At 48.2% G+C, this 18,651-nt stretch overlaps 1 protein-coding gene and 1 non-coding gene across 2 annotated transcripts in view; one reads left to right on the top strand and one right to left on the bottom strand.

Annotated features, from left to right (window-relative positions):
- Positions 1–660: 660 nt before the first annotated feature.
- On the bottom strand, positions 661–733 carry TRNAR-ACG. The gene has a single exon. It is a non-coding gene; the product is annotated as a tRNA-Arg (tRNA).
- A 13,846-nt stretch (positions 734–14,579) lies between these two features.
- The window catches only part of TRIM55 (tripartite motif containing 55), a 38,453-nt gene continuing 34,381 nt past the window's right edge, over positions 14,580–18,651 (top strand). The window contains exons 1-2 of the mRNA XM_037380434.1: positions 14,580–14,918; positions 15,346–15,518. Of these exons, the coding sequence (XP_037236331.1) occupies positions 14,730–14,918; positions 15,346–15,518 (362 nt within the window). The 5' untranslated portion in view covers positions 14,580–14,729. The remainder of the gene's footprint in view (positions 14,919–15,345; positions 15,519–18,651) is intronic.

Here is an 18,651-nt window from a genome sequence, read left to right as displayed (position 1 = left end):
ATCTTTCCTGATTTTGTTAATATCTGAAACTTTATTGTTTCTCGACTTAGGTACTCCTCTTACTGTATCTATTTTGAATATTGTAAACACATGCTTCTGTTTGTACCTACTTTTCACATGGCTTGAGTTAAGTGGGATTTCAGGGTCACCAGATCTATCTAATTATCACTCAGCTAACAACAGCTGTCTCAGCTGACACCCTGGGCACTTAGCCATCATTTTTAGCTCCCCAGGATGTTCCCCAGGGCAGCCAAACCTGCCCTCTTTCAGCAACAGGAGCCGGGTGAGTGAGCATCCTTTAGGGTCAGCCGAGTCAGAGTGTGACAGTAGAAAACTGGAAGATGCTGGGAATAGACTTGGGAGCTGGAGGTTCCCAGTGGGCTTGGGAAAGATCCATGTAAGATTTTTTAAAAATAAATATCTTTGGGGATAGGCTTGACCCAGCTGAAAACTCCCAAGGATGCTGAGCAGGATATGTGGGTACCAACTTAACTAAACGAAACCCATAGTGAGGAAGCTTGTATCTTCAGCTTTTCGACCGCTTGGGATTTTTTTTCTTCAAGCTTCCCAATTTTCCCTCTATCCGTGCATGGTTGGGTGGGAACCTCAAGTGAAACGCGGGAGAGGAAGAGTAAAGGCGATGTAAAAAAACGGTAAGAGCGAGCCAGGCAGGAGTCGAACCTACAATCTTCTGATCCGTAGTCAGACGCGTTATCCATTGCGCCACTGGCCCCTAGCTGCAGCGAGGCGCAGCGCGGGTGGTTGTGAGCTGGAGCAAAGCCCTGCACACACCGGCCCCGGGCGCTGGGCCCCCGATGCTGCTGCCATCCCTAACCTTGGCTGCGCTGTTGCTCTCGGCAGCGAGGCGGGGGGGGGGAACCAGAATTCCCTAGCAGCGGGTGGAGGTTGTGCAGTGGAAATCACGTTGTCCCACCAGCGTCCGGGTCCGGCTGTATACCTGATGTTGCTTCACCGCAAGGAAGAGCTATGCAACTACAAGCTGGGAACAAGTCACATCGTGTCACCTGCTGCAATACATGTGCTGAAAGGCGAAAAGAAAGATATCATAATATCCTCCAGTTCCCAAATGCTGGGAATTGTGTCATGCCCTTTTGCTCATAAACTCTGTTCCTCGGGCCCCCAGCCACCACCGGGGCCAGCAGAGCCTGCCTGCTCCAGTGGTGTCTGGAGGAGGAATCCCAGCCGCTAGGAGAAGGAGGTGGGATCTGCCTCTGCTTCCCCGATGCTGTAGCAGAAGAGCCTTGTAGCCTTCAGCCCATGCTTGGTCCTGCCTCCACAGAAGGACCCCAGAGCAGACAGACAGGGCCTGCAGGGCTGGGGCAGGCTGCCTGACATGGCGCAGAGCTGATCTGTCCAGAGGGATAAGGGCAGCTCTGAAGGCAGCAAGACAGCATCAGCACCTTCTCTTCCAGTTAACCCCCACTCCACTGTCACACTGATACCTCTCCTTTTATGATGGGCCTGACTCACATCTGCACGTTGGTTCCTGCCCCAACCTCTGAGTTACTTCTGGTCTGTGCCCCGTGGTTTCTCCCTGCAGCTCAGCTGTCAGAGACAGCGTTCTTTGACTATCAAGATGGGCTTTGCTTTTGTATCCATACAAAGCACCACGCTGGTGCTTCAGGAAGGAGACCAGCATCCTGGTAACTGTGGTCTTGGTCATTTGGTATGCTGTGTAAAGGCCACAGCATCCCAGAACCTGTTTTCCAGTTTTTCCTTGTCAGTCAGATGCAAAGTAAGTTTTGCTTTTCCAGGAAGAGCCAGGGAACACCTCACAGATTTGTAACATTTTGAATTCAGTCTCAGGATTTCTTGCTGCCTGAGCTTTTCTGACCTTACAGCAGCCAATCTTGTTGGCCCAACACTGATAATAACCTGAATGTCAGCGAGCTGCTGGGTTCTTTCCAGTGCTGCCCTTCAAGTGCTGTTGGATTTCTGGCCTGACATTTGTCTATTCAGGCTTTCACAAACAGGTCTGTACCAGAGGGAGCCCTCCTACTGAAAACAAACTCTGCATGTTTAGCCCTAGCTTCATTAGGAAAGAAAACAAAACAAAACAAAAACCAGTTAACCAAGCTGGACATTAGGGAGCATGAAAAAACCTGAATAGCTCTTTTTTTCCATTCCTTAGGAGTAGGATGGGATTCATGTAACCTGCTGCCAGGGAAAATGCTGGGAGCTGTTGGAGACAGACAATAACCCTATCTGAACATGCATTGCTGCTGTAGCTCCCTCAGCAGCAGTGATTTTGCCAGACTGCTGTGATAAGTGATGACTTTTGGCTTGACTTGCTTGTGAGCACTCCTTCAAGTCATGGACCATCTTATGGGGTACTGAATGTACTATGAATGAACAAGGATGTTGAGGGTGAAGTCTAAAAGGAGGATGAGACAATTTAGCAGCTCCTTGCTCCAGAGTAGAGAGGTCCTTCTCCACTGCACTTAGCTACACAACCTGCCTTGTCTGGTGTTCTGTGGTCATTCCAGGCAGGTGAGTCAACTTGATAATCCAACAAAGAAATGAGTAATTTTCTAGAGGTCAGGGAGGTGAATCAGCTCAGCTGGTGCAAACAAGGGGACCAGACCCTGCAGCCAGGGCCAGCACAAGGAAGGCGAGAGGCACAGGTTGCCCAGTCCCACTGGCCAGAGCAGCTCAGCCACCTGCAGCTGCTTGTCAAACTGCAGTCTGAAGGAGGAGTGTTGTACTGAAACAACAAAGCAGAAGACATGGAGTGGAAACAAGGTGTGAGAAGTATAGAAGGTATCCAGTAGGTGAGAGGTAGTGCTGCTGTCTGGCTCCACAGACACCTCACTTTTGATCAGTTATTTCCATCCTCTCTTCACTTTCTTTCTTTCTTGCTGTCTTTATTTTCCACAGGTGCTGGTAAGGTGGGCGGTGAAGATGAGGCCAAATTCCTCCTGGTTGCCTCAGGCCAGTGCAGTGGGGTAAGCACTGAGGGGAGTGGCTCCTTCATAAGCAGAGACTTGCAAATAGCTCCTCGTTTGCAAATGGGTTTTGGTTTTCTTCCCCTGAATTAATCATGAAAAACCACAAAGTGAATGAAAGAGGGTGAGCATGTCCAAATGGCTGGTGGGCATATAACAACAGGAAGAACGTAATTGCAAAGAGGAGTTTGCAGGGGTGGAGGTAGCGCCTTTTTCTAGTCGGGCAGCTTAGACTTGCACCTATTCCTCTAGTTGGCAGCCAGAGAGATGATCCACCACATGCCCAGGCCAGGCTGGGTAGAGGGCTCCCATGTATTTGCTCAGAGATCCCAGGGATGTTACCCCTGATGCCATGACAGGATGAAGGATGATGTTAGAAAAGGGTAGTTTCTCAGATTTCCGTGCACTTCTAACAGAATTGCTCTGAGCAAACAAGGCCACTCAGTTTTGCCTAACAGAGCACATACTGCAGGCAGGAACAGCTGTGTTGTGGTGCCCTGTGATTCGGGAAGCAGGTTCCAGTGAGATGGACTCTGCTTGAAACCAGGAGAGGGCTGCAGGAAAGAGTAATGATTTGACGGGAAACCTTGGTCAAGCAGGGAGCCATCCTCATGCCTGGAGGAGGCTGGACCCAGAGCAGGGAAATCAGGCTAGCGGCCTGGGAAGGGAGTGAATACAGGTAAAAGCTGGAAATGAGAAGGGGTGGTACATCTCTAGAAGACACTTCCCCCCTCCTGGCTATTGCCTGTCCAGGGCAGGCCTGCAGCTGAAGGGAGGCACGTTCAGTAATACTTTGGAAATTATGGAGAACAAGCTGGCAACCCAGAGTGCTTGTAAGCTGCCCAAGCTCTGCATGGAGATTTACCACATCCTTTGGCAAGGAACGAGTCATTAGTATCCAATTACACTGAAATCATGCTTAATTCAAGACAGGTTAAGACAAAAAGCAAATAAAAACATTTACTTACAGCTGCCAAGATAGATAAACTTATAAAAGGGGTAGGTGGAAAAATGAGAGAAAACCAGGCTCCAGTTACTGGCTTTGAAGATTAAATCAGCAGGGCCATTCCCTCATATCCAGGCATTTTGCCTCAGGCTCTCCTGCCACAGTGAAGAGCAGGGAGCCTATCTTCCTCCACACCTTACATCTTAGGCTGTGTTGACCAAGAAGTAGTTCCTCTTGGGGGAACAAAGCAATTCTCATGTCTAATTTCCTCCTAAAAACCCAAATTCTTCCCTTCCAGGGAGGTCCACCACTTTAGTGTGGAGCTCCTCCTATTTCTTCTCTATCCAGGAGACACACTGGCCTTTCCTCTTGGCAAAAATGAGAACTATTTCATTCCTTTGGCATTACCTGGCCAGCTAACAATACCTTAGCTCAAGTGTTAAGCCAGAGTGCCATCATGGGAAAGGCACTGGCTCAATGCCTGAATGCCACCATTTATTTCTTCTCTTTTTTTCTCTCTTTATTTTTTTTTTTTTTCTGTAATAAGGTGAACACCTTCTTTGCCCTGTCTGATATCATTATTCTGGTGTGCATACGGCCAAGTGTGTGCACCTAGTCAGCCTTTGTTTGGAGGAGATATCTTGCTTCAAGCTGGTGCTGGGAGCAGGGGCAAGGGGAGCGGTTTCTGTCTGCTCAAGCGGAGGCTGCTCTTTGGTTGACAAGACTTGTCTTTTCAGGGAGAGGATGAGACAGTCCACTCCCTTCATGCAAGAGGAAAAAAGGAGCTGAAGGTTGATGCCAGAAGGAAAAGCAGGTTGCTGTCATGCTGCAAAGTAGAAGAGGAGGTGAGGGAGTTGCACTGGGCTTGAGGAATCACTTCAAAGGGCTTGTTCAGTGCAGAAGACATCCTGGGACTTACTGCTATGCATGCACACATGGTCTCCTTTCTTACCCCGTTGTTGTGTCTTTTTCCCTTCCTTTGCCTTTGCAAACTGTCTCCTTCCAGTTTTATGAAGCGGCCTCGCACAGGGACCACACGGAGATGCCCATTAGCCAGCTGGCAGCACAGTTTCCTCCCAAGACTGGAAGGATATGTCCCAGCACCCTTCTGCCATCCTGCATGGCTCCTACAGCACGTGGGGCCAAGGGAGGAGTGGGGACAATACCAGCCCAGGGCCGGAGAGCAGAGGCACTGATCCTGCTGCCTCCCACATGTTGGATGGGCACACTTCCCTCAGAAATGCTCCCTGACTATAGAGTGAGGGAAAGGATGAAAAAGAGATCACCAAGATAGAAAAAGGTGGACCTTCCTGCTTGACATGTTTGTCCCTTCAGGTGCTTTATTTCTCAATTGTCAGCTTGGTGCAACCTGTGAGGGTCCGGTGTAAAGAGCATTTCATGTGGGAACACATTAAGAAGTCACCAGAGAAAGGATGGGAGAGTTGCCAACTTCTTCATGCCTGACTGGGTGACACCTGGCTTGATAAAGAGGCATACTCCCCTGGAGGTGAATGATGGCTGACTTCAGTTACTGGGAATGAGTAGCCAGTCTGGACACATTTCAGATTAAAGTCTGCCAGAGGCCCAAGGAATTGACTATGAGACCTGATATATCAGGAGCATCCTAATGAATGCAACCTGAGCCATGACACACAGAGGAAGCTTTTAAGGAAGCACTGTACCTTCCTGGGGCAATCACCTGCACACCAGCCAGTGATGGGTGAGAGGTCTTGCTGATTTAGATGAGCAAGGGTATGAGTCTGTTTTGCTTTTTTAAGTATTCCGTAAATACTATGTATTTTGTATGGATATTAATGGATTTTTCATGGCTAATGATTTTATTTGCATTTTTGCTTCATCTCTTCTGGATTAAGTGGGATTTCAGAGTTACTGGTTGCCCACTGGCATTGCTTGCTGCAGGTTATGGTGAACTGTTATTCTGTGGCCACCTAACTCATGTCAGGCTCCTTGGCATGTTCTCCAGAGCACTAGACAGTGGTAGCCATGCCTGCCCCATTTTGGCTGCAGGAATGCAGAGGCAGAGGTAACTGGGGACACTGGTGTGGAATGAGAGACCGGCCCCAGGCTCAGCTCCTGAGGTTCATCAAGGTGTCTGTCAGAAGTCCAATAAGAAGCCCAGTGATGAACAGGAACCTTCCTCCCCACCCCAAAACCCTCTCCCTTTTGAGTTGGAATTGGAACCAGTGACTAAGAATTGCTCTGAAAGCACCCTCCACTCTGGGAGCTGAACTTCCAAAGGATGAGAGATGTGGTCCTGAGAGGGACTCCCATCAGGACCCTGCAGCAGCCCCAGGCCTGGCAGCATGATGGCAAGTGGCAGATGCATCACTCTGGGATATGGGGAACCAAGGCCTAAAAGGCACCTTGAACACAAATTTCTGTGCAAAGTGATGCTCTGCAAAGTTGTCACCTCACTGTGAAGTGCTTCGTAGCAATGATGAGGGATGGAAATAGCAGCAAGGCCATACTGCATGGGTAACTGGAACAGATGTGATTTGTAGTCTACTCATACATAAATCTATTATCACTCCTCTCATGTTTGCGTTACAGTCTTCGGGATTATCAGAAGCAGCAGAAACATGCTGTATACTGCTCCAGCTTGTCACCTCCCAAAGTTTCGCTGAAGTAAGAATCCTTGCACACCTGCAATGGGATAGAGATGAGGGAGATCCAGCCTCATGGCATTAGAAAAACAGCAACACAAGTGACAAGAGGAGGAAAAACCTGCAATAAGCAAACCCATCAGAGGACTGACTTTGCACCACCTCTTCTTTTTTGTAGACTGCATGCAGTTGGCCATGTGCTTCACTAACAGCTCAACTGTAAATGCTGTGATAATGGAAATGCACAGCAGCTCTGGCACCAAGCCTGTGCTCTACTTTGCCACCACATCCAGGCCCTCTCTGCACCCCGTGTATGCCTGTCCTCTCCCCCCGCTGCCTTCTCCTGATCCAAAGGGTGGCTGTGGCATGGGATATGGGGTCAGCGGTGCCCTGTTCTCCCAGCTTTCCAACCACAGTGGTAGTACAAGGGAGGTCAGGCATGTTCAGCTCACGGCAGCACGCCCTCCCTTGCACACCATGCCGGAGCAGTCTCCCTCACTGCTGGTGGCTGGGGTCACTGGGAGTCACCCTCCAGGATGGGGAAAATCTGTGCTTGGCTGGGTGAGGTGCAGGCAGGGAGGCAATTTAGGGTGGGGAAGAAGAAGTCACCAAACTCTTTGTCTTCTCCCCAGATTGTGGTATCAGATCACTATGATGCGGTTTACTGCCATGAACTGTTCTTTCATATTGCCCAACCCTGTCTGCAGAGGGGTAGGACTTCACGGTGAGTTATGTGCATCCTCAGGCAGCCCAGGCCAAACACAAATTTTACTGCAAAGCTGCTCCTTCCATGGGAAGGTCAAAGCCTTTGAAGAGGTGTCCAAAATCTGGTTTGTTTTGTGGCTAAAGGACTTGCTGTCTGCCCTTTCTTTCCTTGCATTCCCTAAACTCAGCCAGAATCAGAAAGGCTGACTTGTGGGAAACAGCCTGATGGGAGAGGGGGACGCAACACCACGCATGTGGACATGGGCCAGTGTGCTTGAGATGCTTGCTGAAGTGGTAATTCAAAAGGACGTTAATCTAATAGGCTGCTGCTTGCTACAATGAACACAATGTCACAGTGGAAGACATCCCAGATCATAGCTTGAAGTGCATTCATTCAACTCCTGCCTGGCTTGAAGGTGTTTCAAGCTGTTGACCTTGCAAACACCTGCATCTCTGTCTCATGCATTATGCTCCCCTACACTCATGTGAATCTCATGTCAGGGAGCAGAAGAAAACTTGGCTGGAAAATGGCCAAAAGACAAACTTGCTGCTCTGATCTGGCTTTCAAAAGAAAAAAGGTATTTGGATTCAGAAATGGATAGTCATGCTGGTTTTGCTATATGCCTAAAGAGCATTTGTAGGGCAAAGGAACACGTGAAAGGAAAACAGGAGTTGTTTGCAAAAAAGAGGTACCACCTCTGTCCCCAGTCACGTGCTAAGTAGGTGCTTGACCGGTTCAGGTAATGTCCTGCTGTGTGAAAACCTTCCTGTCCCCCCACACAGTATTTTTATTTAGCTGTAATACCATAAGGTTTGATCCTTTATCTTCCAGCAGTGAATATCTATTCTGTCCTGGAAGAATGACCCTCAAGATGGGCATGGATTAAAACATAACCTAGATCAGCCTAGGGAGCTCAGCAGGTCTCTGACGTGGTGTACAGACATGTGCTGAGTACATCCTTAAAAACAGTCTCTCCTTTGAACTACAGACCTCAGCATTGTACTGGAGAAAAAAAATATCCCCACTCCTCTGCTCTGCCAGCTGAGCTATGGAGGGGACATACTGAAATAGCATCAAGAGTGGCTTCTGTTGAGCAGACCAAAGCTGGGGAGAAACCTGACACTGGGACAGAGCTGTATCTCTGTGAAGCGATGAGCTGATGCCAGCTGGGAAGCCTGAGCTGGATCTGTGCAGTGAAAGGCAAGTCGCTTCTCTATTGAACATCACTGTCCTTTCCTAATGACAGAGCTGGGGTTGTGGCAGTGGGGTTTAAAGGGAAGTGCTAAGGCCTGTTAAGGCCAGAGCAGAAATCAAATCTGTCCTCGAGTCAAAATTCCTACTGCTAAAGCTCTTCAGTTGCCTTTTCATTAAATTCTGATATGCTCGGGAGGCCACCTAGCCCTACCCCAGCTGTGCCACCTGTGTCCAGGCCTGCTGCCAAAGGACCGACTCCTCGGCTGCTAACCCAGCAAACACCTGTCCTATTCCATAAAATGCAGGAACTCAGGAGGAGCATTCGTTCCTTCCTCCCTGCTAGCAGGGTAGCGATGATCTACAAACAGGGTCCCGTGGGACACTGTGGTAGCAAAGTAAAGTGGAAAGGGTTGGGGCTGCATGTAAAAAGTGGGGGGCTGTGTTAAAACAGTGAAGCATGTGGTCGCTTACTCTCCAATAGGAAGAAGGATTCTCCTACTTTTCTAACTGGTGTGTTCTCCCATTTTTCTAACTGATTTTGTTTTATTTATATCCTTTCTTCCTTCACGTCTCATTATCACTGCAGGGCATATTTGGGGATGTGGAAAAGCAACCCTGTGCCTGTTATCTGTGAAACTTGTCCCGAGCCCTGGAGAGGACCTATTTTTAGGTAGGCAGGAGTGTGGTGCTGTTTCTTCCCCACATGCAGTACTTCCTCCGTGCAGTGCTTTGGACATACTTTTATGCCTTGCCTGTGAAATGTGCATCTCTTTCTAGCAGTAATGTGTTGAGACAATGAGGGTTTGGGAACCTCTGGGCTTGTTAAGTTCAGTATGGCTCAGGGAGATGCTGGACCACAAATCTCATGTTTGTTATTCCACAGCACCAGCAGCCTGTCTTTTCAGGCTCACTGATTTTGAGACAGATAATTGTAGGGAAAATGATAAACACCTCATCTTAATCACTGTTCAGGGTCACCCTGCCTCCCTGAAGAGTAATGCCCCACCACCATTTCTCATCCTGATCTTGAGCACTGTGAGGAAACCATGGCTTTCTGTTGGGAGGGCTTTCTCTTTCCCTGTGGCCCCTAAAGCTTGGTGGCATTCAGGTCCATGCTGGCCTGCTGGCATTGCTGGAGGGCAGCAGGAAGCCACAGGACCCTCCTTCTCCCAGGCAGGCAGAAGGGAGCAGCAACCCCATGGCTTGGTGTCCTACCAGAGGCAGAGATGGTGCATGGGAGTGACTCCCTAAGTTCATTCACAGACTCTCCCTGTTTAAGGGTCTTTTAATCCAAACCTCTGAGGTTTGTCTGCTATAATTTATGTTCGTACTGCTGATGAATCTGGAAGAGAAGTTATAATCTAGGTCATCTGCACTTTTATCCCATGTTTCTGTCTTTGCTGCAAACCATAGAAGATCCTTGAGTATGGATAAGCCCAGAGAATGCTGCTTTCCAGCATGATTTAGCTCAGGTCAGTGTCTATCCCCTATTTGAAAGAAAAGGGCAGGCATCATCCCTCTGACTGGTCTTTGTAGCTTGTCCCTGAAATCCTGTGCTCCTGCACGTTTGATGTGCTCCCAGTGACTCACCCTTAGAAATACTTTGAGCTTGCCCCTGCTGCTGTGATTTTGTATGTGCAAAACGAAATTTTAAAAGATATAATTTTCTTCTGCACTGGTCCTTGGTGGGTTTTTTTGGTTGGTTTTTTTTTTCCTGGAGATCTGAAACCGTTTCTCAGGTTGTTTTTAGAAGGTCTCCAAATACTGACTGCATATGGTCTACCATCATGTATGAGGTACACAAAGACAAATATATATGTCTTGAGTTGAAAAATGTCAGTCTCAAAAGGCAACTGTTTTGGAAAGCACTTGCCTCTGTTGCAAAGGCTCTCTTTGGCTGCATAAATTGAGTCATGTACAAGGGTAGTTTTGGTATTTATCGTAGGACGTTTAGTGATCACAATAAAATCATGAAAGGCAAGATACCGTTTGCAGTTTGTACTTGTATAGGTAGGAGGACTTCATCTTATAGCTGGCTCATCAGCTTAGTAAGTTGTAGCAAATGTAGGTGAAATCCGCATTTCTGCAACATGCTGGCTGTAGGTGGGAATGCCGGTGCTCACCATCCACTGATGAGTGACTGCTCACTACAGGGTAAATGGGCACAGACAAAAGGTGAGATGGATGGAAAGCCTCCCCTTTACAAATATTTTTGGTCAAAACAACAAGCAGAGTTTGCAGGATGGGGAGAGGGGAAGCCTGCATTGTCATTTTACTCCGAGTCCCACATTTGGGTGGGCAGAAATGCAGGCAGCAGCCTCATTTTTTTTAGAATGTGTTGCTCGGGCAGCCAGAACTTCTCGCCAGAGCTGAGCAAGGCAGGGCAAAGCTGGATGGGAGACAGGTGGTGTGGCTGGGGGTCCCCCCACGCAACAGTGGTGGTTGCTCCCCTCTCTTGCCCCACAAGGGCACCCACCAGCCCAGTCCTCTTCCAGCAGCTGAGCTGTTGTGCAAAGCCCTCAAATGAGCCCTGCCGACCCCAGGAGTGCAGCAAGCTGCTGGAGGCAGCCAGGTGCGGGCAGGTGTTGATCATTTCCCAGGGGATAATAGGCAGCTGCCCACCTGCTTCAGGCAGCTGCCAGTGGAGGGGTTTGCCTGCCCCTGGGCTGGGTGGCAGGGGTGCCAGGGTGCTTTCTCAACCCCGAGAGCAGGCTGGATGTGTGGGGGGGGCAGGCCAGGGGTCACCGTCACCCCATGGACTGGGATGCTCTATGCCACCCACCATGTCCGGGTGAGGATGCCTGGGCAAGGAGCCTGGTGCTTGCAGAGTAGGCTTTGTCTCTGATGGGCTGTGGGGAGATAAGTCACATGCGGGTTCTCCTCTGGCAAGAATACGCTTTTTCTCTTTGTTTTCCAGTCATGCAAGAGAACCACAGGGCAGATTTTCTGTGACTGACACACAAGAGCTTCACAGCACTAGTACAAGATAAGAGGTTGCAGAGGGGAATTCTGCGAATGCAGAACCCAGGGATGTCATTATGGCATTGAAACCTGAACCTGAACGTCGCTCAACCTCTCCTTCCTTCTCCAAATCCCTCTCCTAAACCCACTGCTTTGCAGCCAGCCTTCCAGGCTCTCCTGGCTGTCAGTTCACAGCCCACAAGCCATTACTTGCCTGCAAAAATAGAGGAGTTAAAGGCAAGTATATCTCTAGTAATTAGTGTTCTGGTTATGTCGTCAAAGCCAGGTAACATTCCCAGGCAAGCAATACCGAAAAACATTTTCATTAAGAAATGGTATTTCTTCTTGGTAATGTCTGGCATATATCCAGACTTTCTGTCCAGGAGTGGGGTTAAGGCAGGTCCTCTTGCCCTTTGTTAGTCCCTTGAGAGATGGCTTGGTGACTCTTTGGAGGTGGACAGCTGTGTGTGCTGGTGGTCTTCCCTTGTGGGTGTGGAAGGGAAGGAAAAGGACGGTGATGGGGCTGCCAGGGAGAGACAGGAGGGTGCCGGGCTCTTTCTCAGTGCAAGTTCTTTGAAATCCAGCCTAAGCAATCCCTGCTGAAGATTACCTGCAGGACCATCCCATGGCTCCACAGCCTCTTGGGCTTTGCTCTTCCCTCCTTGCCACAGTGAGGTCATAAAATGCACGGCTTTCCAGGCACTTCTCATTGAGCCTTCACGAGCACAGCTGAACCTCTGTGTTTCTTTACCTAGTAATCACTGCTGTGGTTCCTAATACTTTGACAGAAAAACCTGTACTAATTCTTCATGTGTCTGAACTACATATTCCTGCCAGAAAAATATTTCAGCTTAGGCCTGGCTGCAGAAGGTGGTTTTATTTTTGTTTTGTCAGCTCCTTTTTGTGGCTGTGCTGTTTATTATCTGTTCCATGTTAGCGTGCTTCAGCACACAGAAAGGAGAAAACCAGCAGTAGGCTGTCCCTCATGTTGTTGCCATCAGATGTCCTCTGCAGATGCATCAGGTGTCACGCTCAGCCTGTTAACAGAAGCCTTCAGTGGGCTACCACAGGTAAGTTAAATTCACCACCTTTACACCCCAGTGGCACATTACACCCTGAGAGGTGTCTCAGTTCATTGTCCAAAGGTCAGCATGACCCCGAAGCTTTTTTCCATGCAGTGAACAACGCCTTCCATACATCACAGTATGCAGGTGTTTCTGTGCGCTGACTTTTCTAACCTTCAGCTTTTTCTCCCAGAATTTCTCTGTTTTTGTCTGTGAAGGGAGGCAGAAGTGCATTCCTCTTTCCCATGGGGATGGCTTTCCTCATCTAATTCAGAGCCCCTTAGTAAAGGTTTTGATGCGCAAGGGCCAGCTGACTCAGAGCTAGGAGGGTAGGAATGAGGCATTGAAATTCCTCCAGATGCGAAAGTCACCTCTGACCCAGCCACGAGGGGAGGGGAAGAAGAGAAATATCTTCTGGCTGCTGCCAGGAAAGGCTCCCTGCTGGCCCTGCCAAAGCCCCAGCTGTCTCTGGCTCAGCTGCTGAAGCAGCTTCTCCTGCTCGGCTCCAGGCTGTGGTCTGCACCAGGCAGTTGAAGCAAAGGTGTGATTTCAAACGGATTTAACTAAGCTGTCACAAATTTGCCTTGAATGCAAACGTTCAGAAAAATGTATTTCTTTCTATGTGAGTGCTGGCAAATGTGTATGTTTACACAGGGGAAATTCCAGCTCGGCATGCTGCAAATGGGTGAGCATTTCACCCAAGCAACTAAAAAGCAAGCAAGGCATTGAAAATAAAGTAGCCAATAATACATTTAATTTAATGTGATTCATTGCCATTGCATGGAGAGAACAGTATTCATTTTCATGTGGAAATCAATGAAAACCTTCAGTTTTGTGTTTTCCTGAAGTACACTGTTTCCAGACTGGTGCTGCATGCAGATAAAGGGCCCTGCACTGGAGGTGGGGTCTCCCCCAGGATGTGTAGGGGACTCACTCAGCCACTCTCCAGCATATTTCAGATGTAAGCCTATACAGTCATGAGGTAGAATAAACATGAAAGCTTTCTCCAAGACACTTAACAGAGAAAGTATTATATTTATTGATAGAAAGAGAAGACAATATTCTGATTACATGTACGGTACAGTAGCAAAGTGATTTTGTACAGTACAGTAGCGAAGTGATTTTATACAGTACATGCAGGGACTTTGGCTTAAATTTGAGGATGAGATATTTATTGCTTGTACAGTTGTGTGATAAATTATTGGCAAGTAGAAGCACAGATGGCTTTCCCTTAAGATCAGGCATCGCATGCCACAAATTATCTGGGAAATTGTAATTTTAAAAATAACTCTGGAACAAGTGCCAAGCTGAGAGGGATATCAGTGTCTAATAAACAGATATAAACACAGCAGTGCCCAAAACTGAAATATATTTGAATTAAACTATGCGGAGAGAGAGCATGTACAATTAGCACCTATTCTTTAGCAGTACAAATGAAAGCTTTTCATACTGTATTTCTTCTGTTGCTCTCTCATCAGGAAATTCAAATGAAGTTTTTCATGCATATTTAAGTTGCTGTGGAGTTAATAACGAGTATTTGTGTTAGATTCTTATGTTACAACTCCTAAAAAAAAAAAAAAATCACACCAAAAGAAACTTACGCACAGTAATAGGCAGGCAATTTTTTTTAACTGTTTTTCAGGGTGGTGATGTGTTTACACCCTGAAGTGTCTGAGCTCCCCTGCAGCCATCACTCCTATTGTCTTCTCCAGCAACCACGTGTACTTCCCACCTTGGAAAGGCAAGATCCTGGAGCCTGCTGAAGCACTTGGGCCAAATTGTGCCCTGCACCTCACCAGCATGGCTGCTTGCAAAAGAGGGCACTTGTCAGCTGCAGCATGTGGCTGGGCAGAGCGGGGCAGCCCTGTGCTCTCTGCCACCATGCAGAGATAAGGGGGGAGCGGATTGTGTTTGCTTATCACTTGGCCTCCTCCTCCTTAAGGGGTGAAAGCCACCATGTGAGGGTGAGGAGAGCCAGGGCCCTGCTGGCAACCGCCCCCCCCCATCTCCCCCCCCAAACCCACCCCCCCACCCCCAGCCGTCACCTGTCCCAGCCTGTCCTCCTCTCACGCGCTTATATGGGCACGGCAGGATGGTATCTTGTGACGCCACACTGCTAAAAACAGCCCCGGCTCCCTTCGGCCCCTTGTTTAAACAATGTCCTCTGCCGGGAGCAACCCAGAGAGCCTCTGATCGCAGCACAGCCTTGGACTTATTTCAAGGGAAATTAACCCGGAAACCCCTCCGTGAGGCCGTGATCCTGAGCGTATGCCCCTGGACAAGCTAGGAATGAGCACCTCCCTGAACTACAAGTCCTTCTCCAAAGAGCAGCAGACCATGGATAACCTGGAGAAACAGCTGATTTGCCCCATCTGCTTGGAGATGTTCACCAAGCCTGTGGTCATCCTGCCCTGCCAGCACAACCTCTGCCGGAAATGTGCCAGCGACATTTTCCAGGTAGGTTTCTTCCCACAGAAAGTTCTGCGTCCTGAGCAACACTGACTGAAATGAATGGAAAAGCAGATTTTTCACACATTTTGGTTGATTGCTTTTAACAGTTGGTAAGATGGGGTGGGGGAATCATTTAAAGCAGAAGTTGAGTGTCCCCAGGGGCTAGGGCTGAGCTCAGAGCAGATTAAAGTGTCACCTGTTAGCTGCAGGGACGTGGCCGTGAGTGCGAGCTGAGGAACGAACTGGTCCCTCAGCCAGCAGTCACCAAGTGGTGGTGACTTTCCTGGGGGTGGCTTGCTGGAGCTACCTTCTCCTTGGGCATGTTGACAAACAGTTTCCTACAAGCATGGTTTTGCACTGGTGCTTTTGAAAGAGGTTTTTGTGGTTTGGCATGGCCTTACTCATCTCTCCTTGTGCTGCTTGGCAAGCGCAGGCCTCCAACCCCTACCTGCCGACCCGGGGAGGCACAACCATGGCATCGGGAGGTCGCTTTCGCTGTCCCTCCTGCAGGCACGAAGTTGTCCTTGACCGGCATGGTGTCTATGGGCTGCAGAGGAACCTGCTGGTGGAGAACATCATCGACATCTACAAGCAGGAGTCTACAAGGTAAAGAGTGAATCTGTGCCCCTCAGAGGAGGTTTGCCACAAAAGCAGACGTGGCTTAGGAGACTGGTGGCCTTTGGTCTTTCTGCTTGGCTCACGTGATGTTGATTTAGTTTTATTTCTTGGAAATGCGGAAAGGGATCGTGCTGCCATGCATGCCTATCTGTGTGCTGTGCAATGAAGTCAGCTCTTGCTGAGCACAGAAAACCATAACCAAACAGATGCTGAATTTCCCTGCTTCCACTTACAGCAGAGGATTGTGCTGTGCTGATTCACATGAGCAACACTCACCCCTGCAAGCAAAGCCCTTGAGGTCAGCATGGCTACTCACGTGAATAAGGAAAAAGTAGCTAGGTTCACATAGTTTGTTTTAAAAAGAGTTCAGTCAATTCTTACTTGTCTTTAACCTGTCTGTTCTTATGCTAAAGAAGGGAAAGAAATTTCAAATCATGGTAGAAAATCCTGAGGGACAGACAGTGCAAACAAGAAGCAGCCTGAATTTCACAGAGAAAATACCCTGCATCACAATGTCAAATTAAAACTCAATAAAAAAAATATCTTCATTCCTGTCACCTTGGGATGTGAACTCATGAAATCAAGTCTTACTTAGGACTCCCTAAAAGAGAAGGAATTGTCAGAAATAATACGTATCAGTGCTGAGGAATGGGTTAATCCTGAAAAGTGAGATTACTCCTGAATGTTTTTTGCCTTAGTTGGATGGGTAATGGATCCAGCAATAGAAAAATGTTGCATTGTATTTTGTCCTTCTCTGGGATGGGTCAGAGGAATGGTATCACCATGGGGAACTTAGTAGGGGGAAGCTAAGCCTGGCCCCAGGCCACCAAGCAAGCAGCTCTCACCCAGGGAAGCTGCCTTTTGTCACCCGCCTGGATCTGTAGGGCCGGTTTTGCATGGCAAGGTGTTTTGTACACCTGAAAGAAGGTGTAATCCTGGTCATGCTCACTGACAGTCTCCCCATCCCAACCCAACAAGGAGCTGGGTTTTGCAGGGACACTGAGATGGTATTGCTAGAGCAGCTGGACACAAACTTTCGAGCCCAGTGCCTGGATTGGCTTAGGGCATTTCTCCCCCCTTCTGGCAGAGGAGGACAGTCACCAACAAAGACAACATTTCAGAGCCCGATGGTGGCTTTGGTTATTCCTCGTTGTTTGAATCCCTTTGGGGACAGCTGTAGCTGGGCATAGGTTGGAGCTCCAAAGCATCGGAGAGCACAAAGTTGGCTTAAAATTGTCCTTTCTGCTGTCCTTTGCGCTCAGTGCCAAGGGAAGGTCAGCTACCCTTGTGTGTGTCATTGATACCCAAATATTATTTTAGTCAGGAAAAGCTTGGAGGAAATTACTCAGCAAAGCTATGGTGGTGGACTTTGCTTTCACCAAATAAGCTGGACATGTGTGACCTCATGTCTTTCTTGGTCTGGGTTTGTTTTCAGCTCACAGTTAAATTTAACTTAAAAAACAAAGAAATGCAGCTCCTTTTCCCATGTAACTTCATGGGCAAGTGGAACAAAATTCAACAGAACTGTAAGAGATTTAGTAAATTTTTTTGGAATTCCATAGAAGTAAAACACATGATGAATAAAAAGGGAGAATAGGAAAAAATACAAATATGAACATATTTTTCCTTATATATTTGTCCAGAAGGTTTATTTAGTTTGTTAAGGTGTTTAATTAACTTTTTTATATGTCCTTAGAATGAAAGTTATCCTCAGGGTTACATAGCAGCAGCAATGCATAGCAACGTTATCTAAGCTATTTGCCACTTTGTAGGCCTCAGCTCCTTATCTCTCTCCACCTAACATACCTCAGGCTTCCATGAGAGCATGAGCAAGATCAGCCATGGTTTTACCCTGTGCTGTCCCACCAAAACCAAAAAGTCAAGGGAAATCAGGCCTTCTCCAACTCTTCCTTTTGTACCAGTCTCTACTAAACTGAGGGCTGGGGCCTGTCAGAGGCACGTAAGAGGAAGGGTGAGATGTGACCTTTGCCTCCTTGTTTCTTCCCAAGACAACCCTTCAAACTGGCAGTACCTGTGATTTCTAACTAGGAGCCTCTTCCCCTCAAGTCTTCCTGTGGGTATAATTTACCATAACAGTGTGTGCCAGAATGACGCCAGCTCCCCGCTGCATTTCACATGAACTAAGGAGATTGAGGGGAATTTAGCTAGGGAGCAAGCTTTGCCTCCTGCTTGGACAAAAATAATTTATTTCAAAAATATTTTTTTTAAATTTGAGTTTTTACATGTATTAAGGAATTGTGGTTTTAAAAATAAAAGCTGGGGCAGGAGCTGGGCCATGGGGTTGGGAGGCTCTGCCCAAGCCCTCACATGCCCTCCTATTACTAAAAAACCCACCATATAGTCACATCCATTGCTCATCAAATTCCAGCTGATGGCAACGTAGCCTGTTGCCCAATTTAGACTCTATTAGCAACACAAGGAAAGAAATCTTCAAGCAGGATGTGGCTCTGACAAAGCTTTGAAGGACTGAACCCAGTGAAAATAGAGTTGGCTAAAAAATTAAACCAGTCTTTGAAAGTCTCTAGGTCACTGATTACCTGAAATATCCAAGGCTCATCAGGGTGCCTGCTGCCACCAGGAAAGGGTAGCAGCAAGAGGCTGTGGCTTCTCACAAGTTCTGGCAGCCTCTAATGAGCTCGGCCAGCTATTTCTGATCAATAGGTGTTTTGGGCTTTGTTACCAGCTGAATCCAGATCAGGGCGGGTTGAGCATTCTTTCTGCCTTGCACCTACCAGGGAGAGCCCTGGGCACAGGCAATCCCTGCAGCCCAAGCACAGACAGAGCAGTGTGTGCAGCAGCACGCACAGCAGAGACCAGGTGATGTGCTGAGAGAAGTGTGCATGGGCTCTGCGACAGGGTAGCCAGCACTGCCAGGAGCAGCTATCCCTGACACCTCAGAAGCCTCAGCTGGAGCTCCCAAGGGAAGACCTGGCTCTCCAGGATGGGCTTCAGGTATGCCTGGGGATCTCAAATGAGCTGGCCAGGCAGATGGGATCCCTGCCCACATGTTGCAGAGCAAGGGAGCTGCAGGAGAAGCGCCACAGATTTTGCAGAAAAAGAGATGAGAGAGATCACCTGGATCTTCTCCAACTCCCCATGG

The sequence above is a fragment of the Falco rusticolus genome, chromosome 3, assembly GCF_015220075.1.
Source record: "Falco rusticolus isolate bFalRus1 chromosome 3, bFalRus1.pri, whole genome shotgun sequence".
NCBI classification, from domain to species: Eukaryota; Metazoa; Chordata; class Aves; order Falconiformes; family Falconidae; genus Falco; species Falco rusticolus.
Note: the sequence above shows the minus strand (reverse complement) of the source record. Positions and strands in the feature narration are given on the sequence as shown.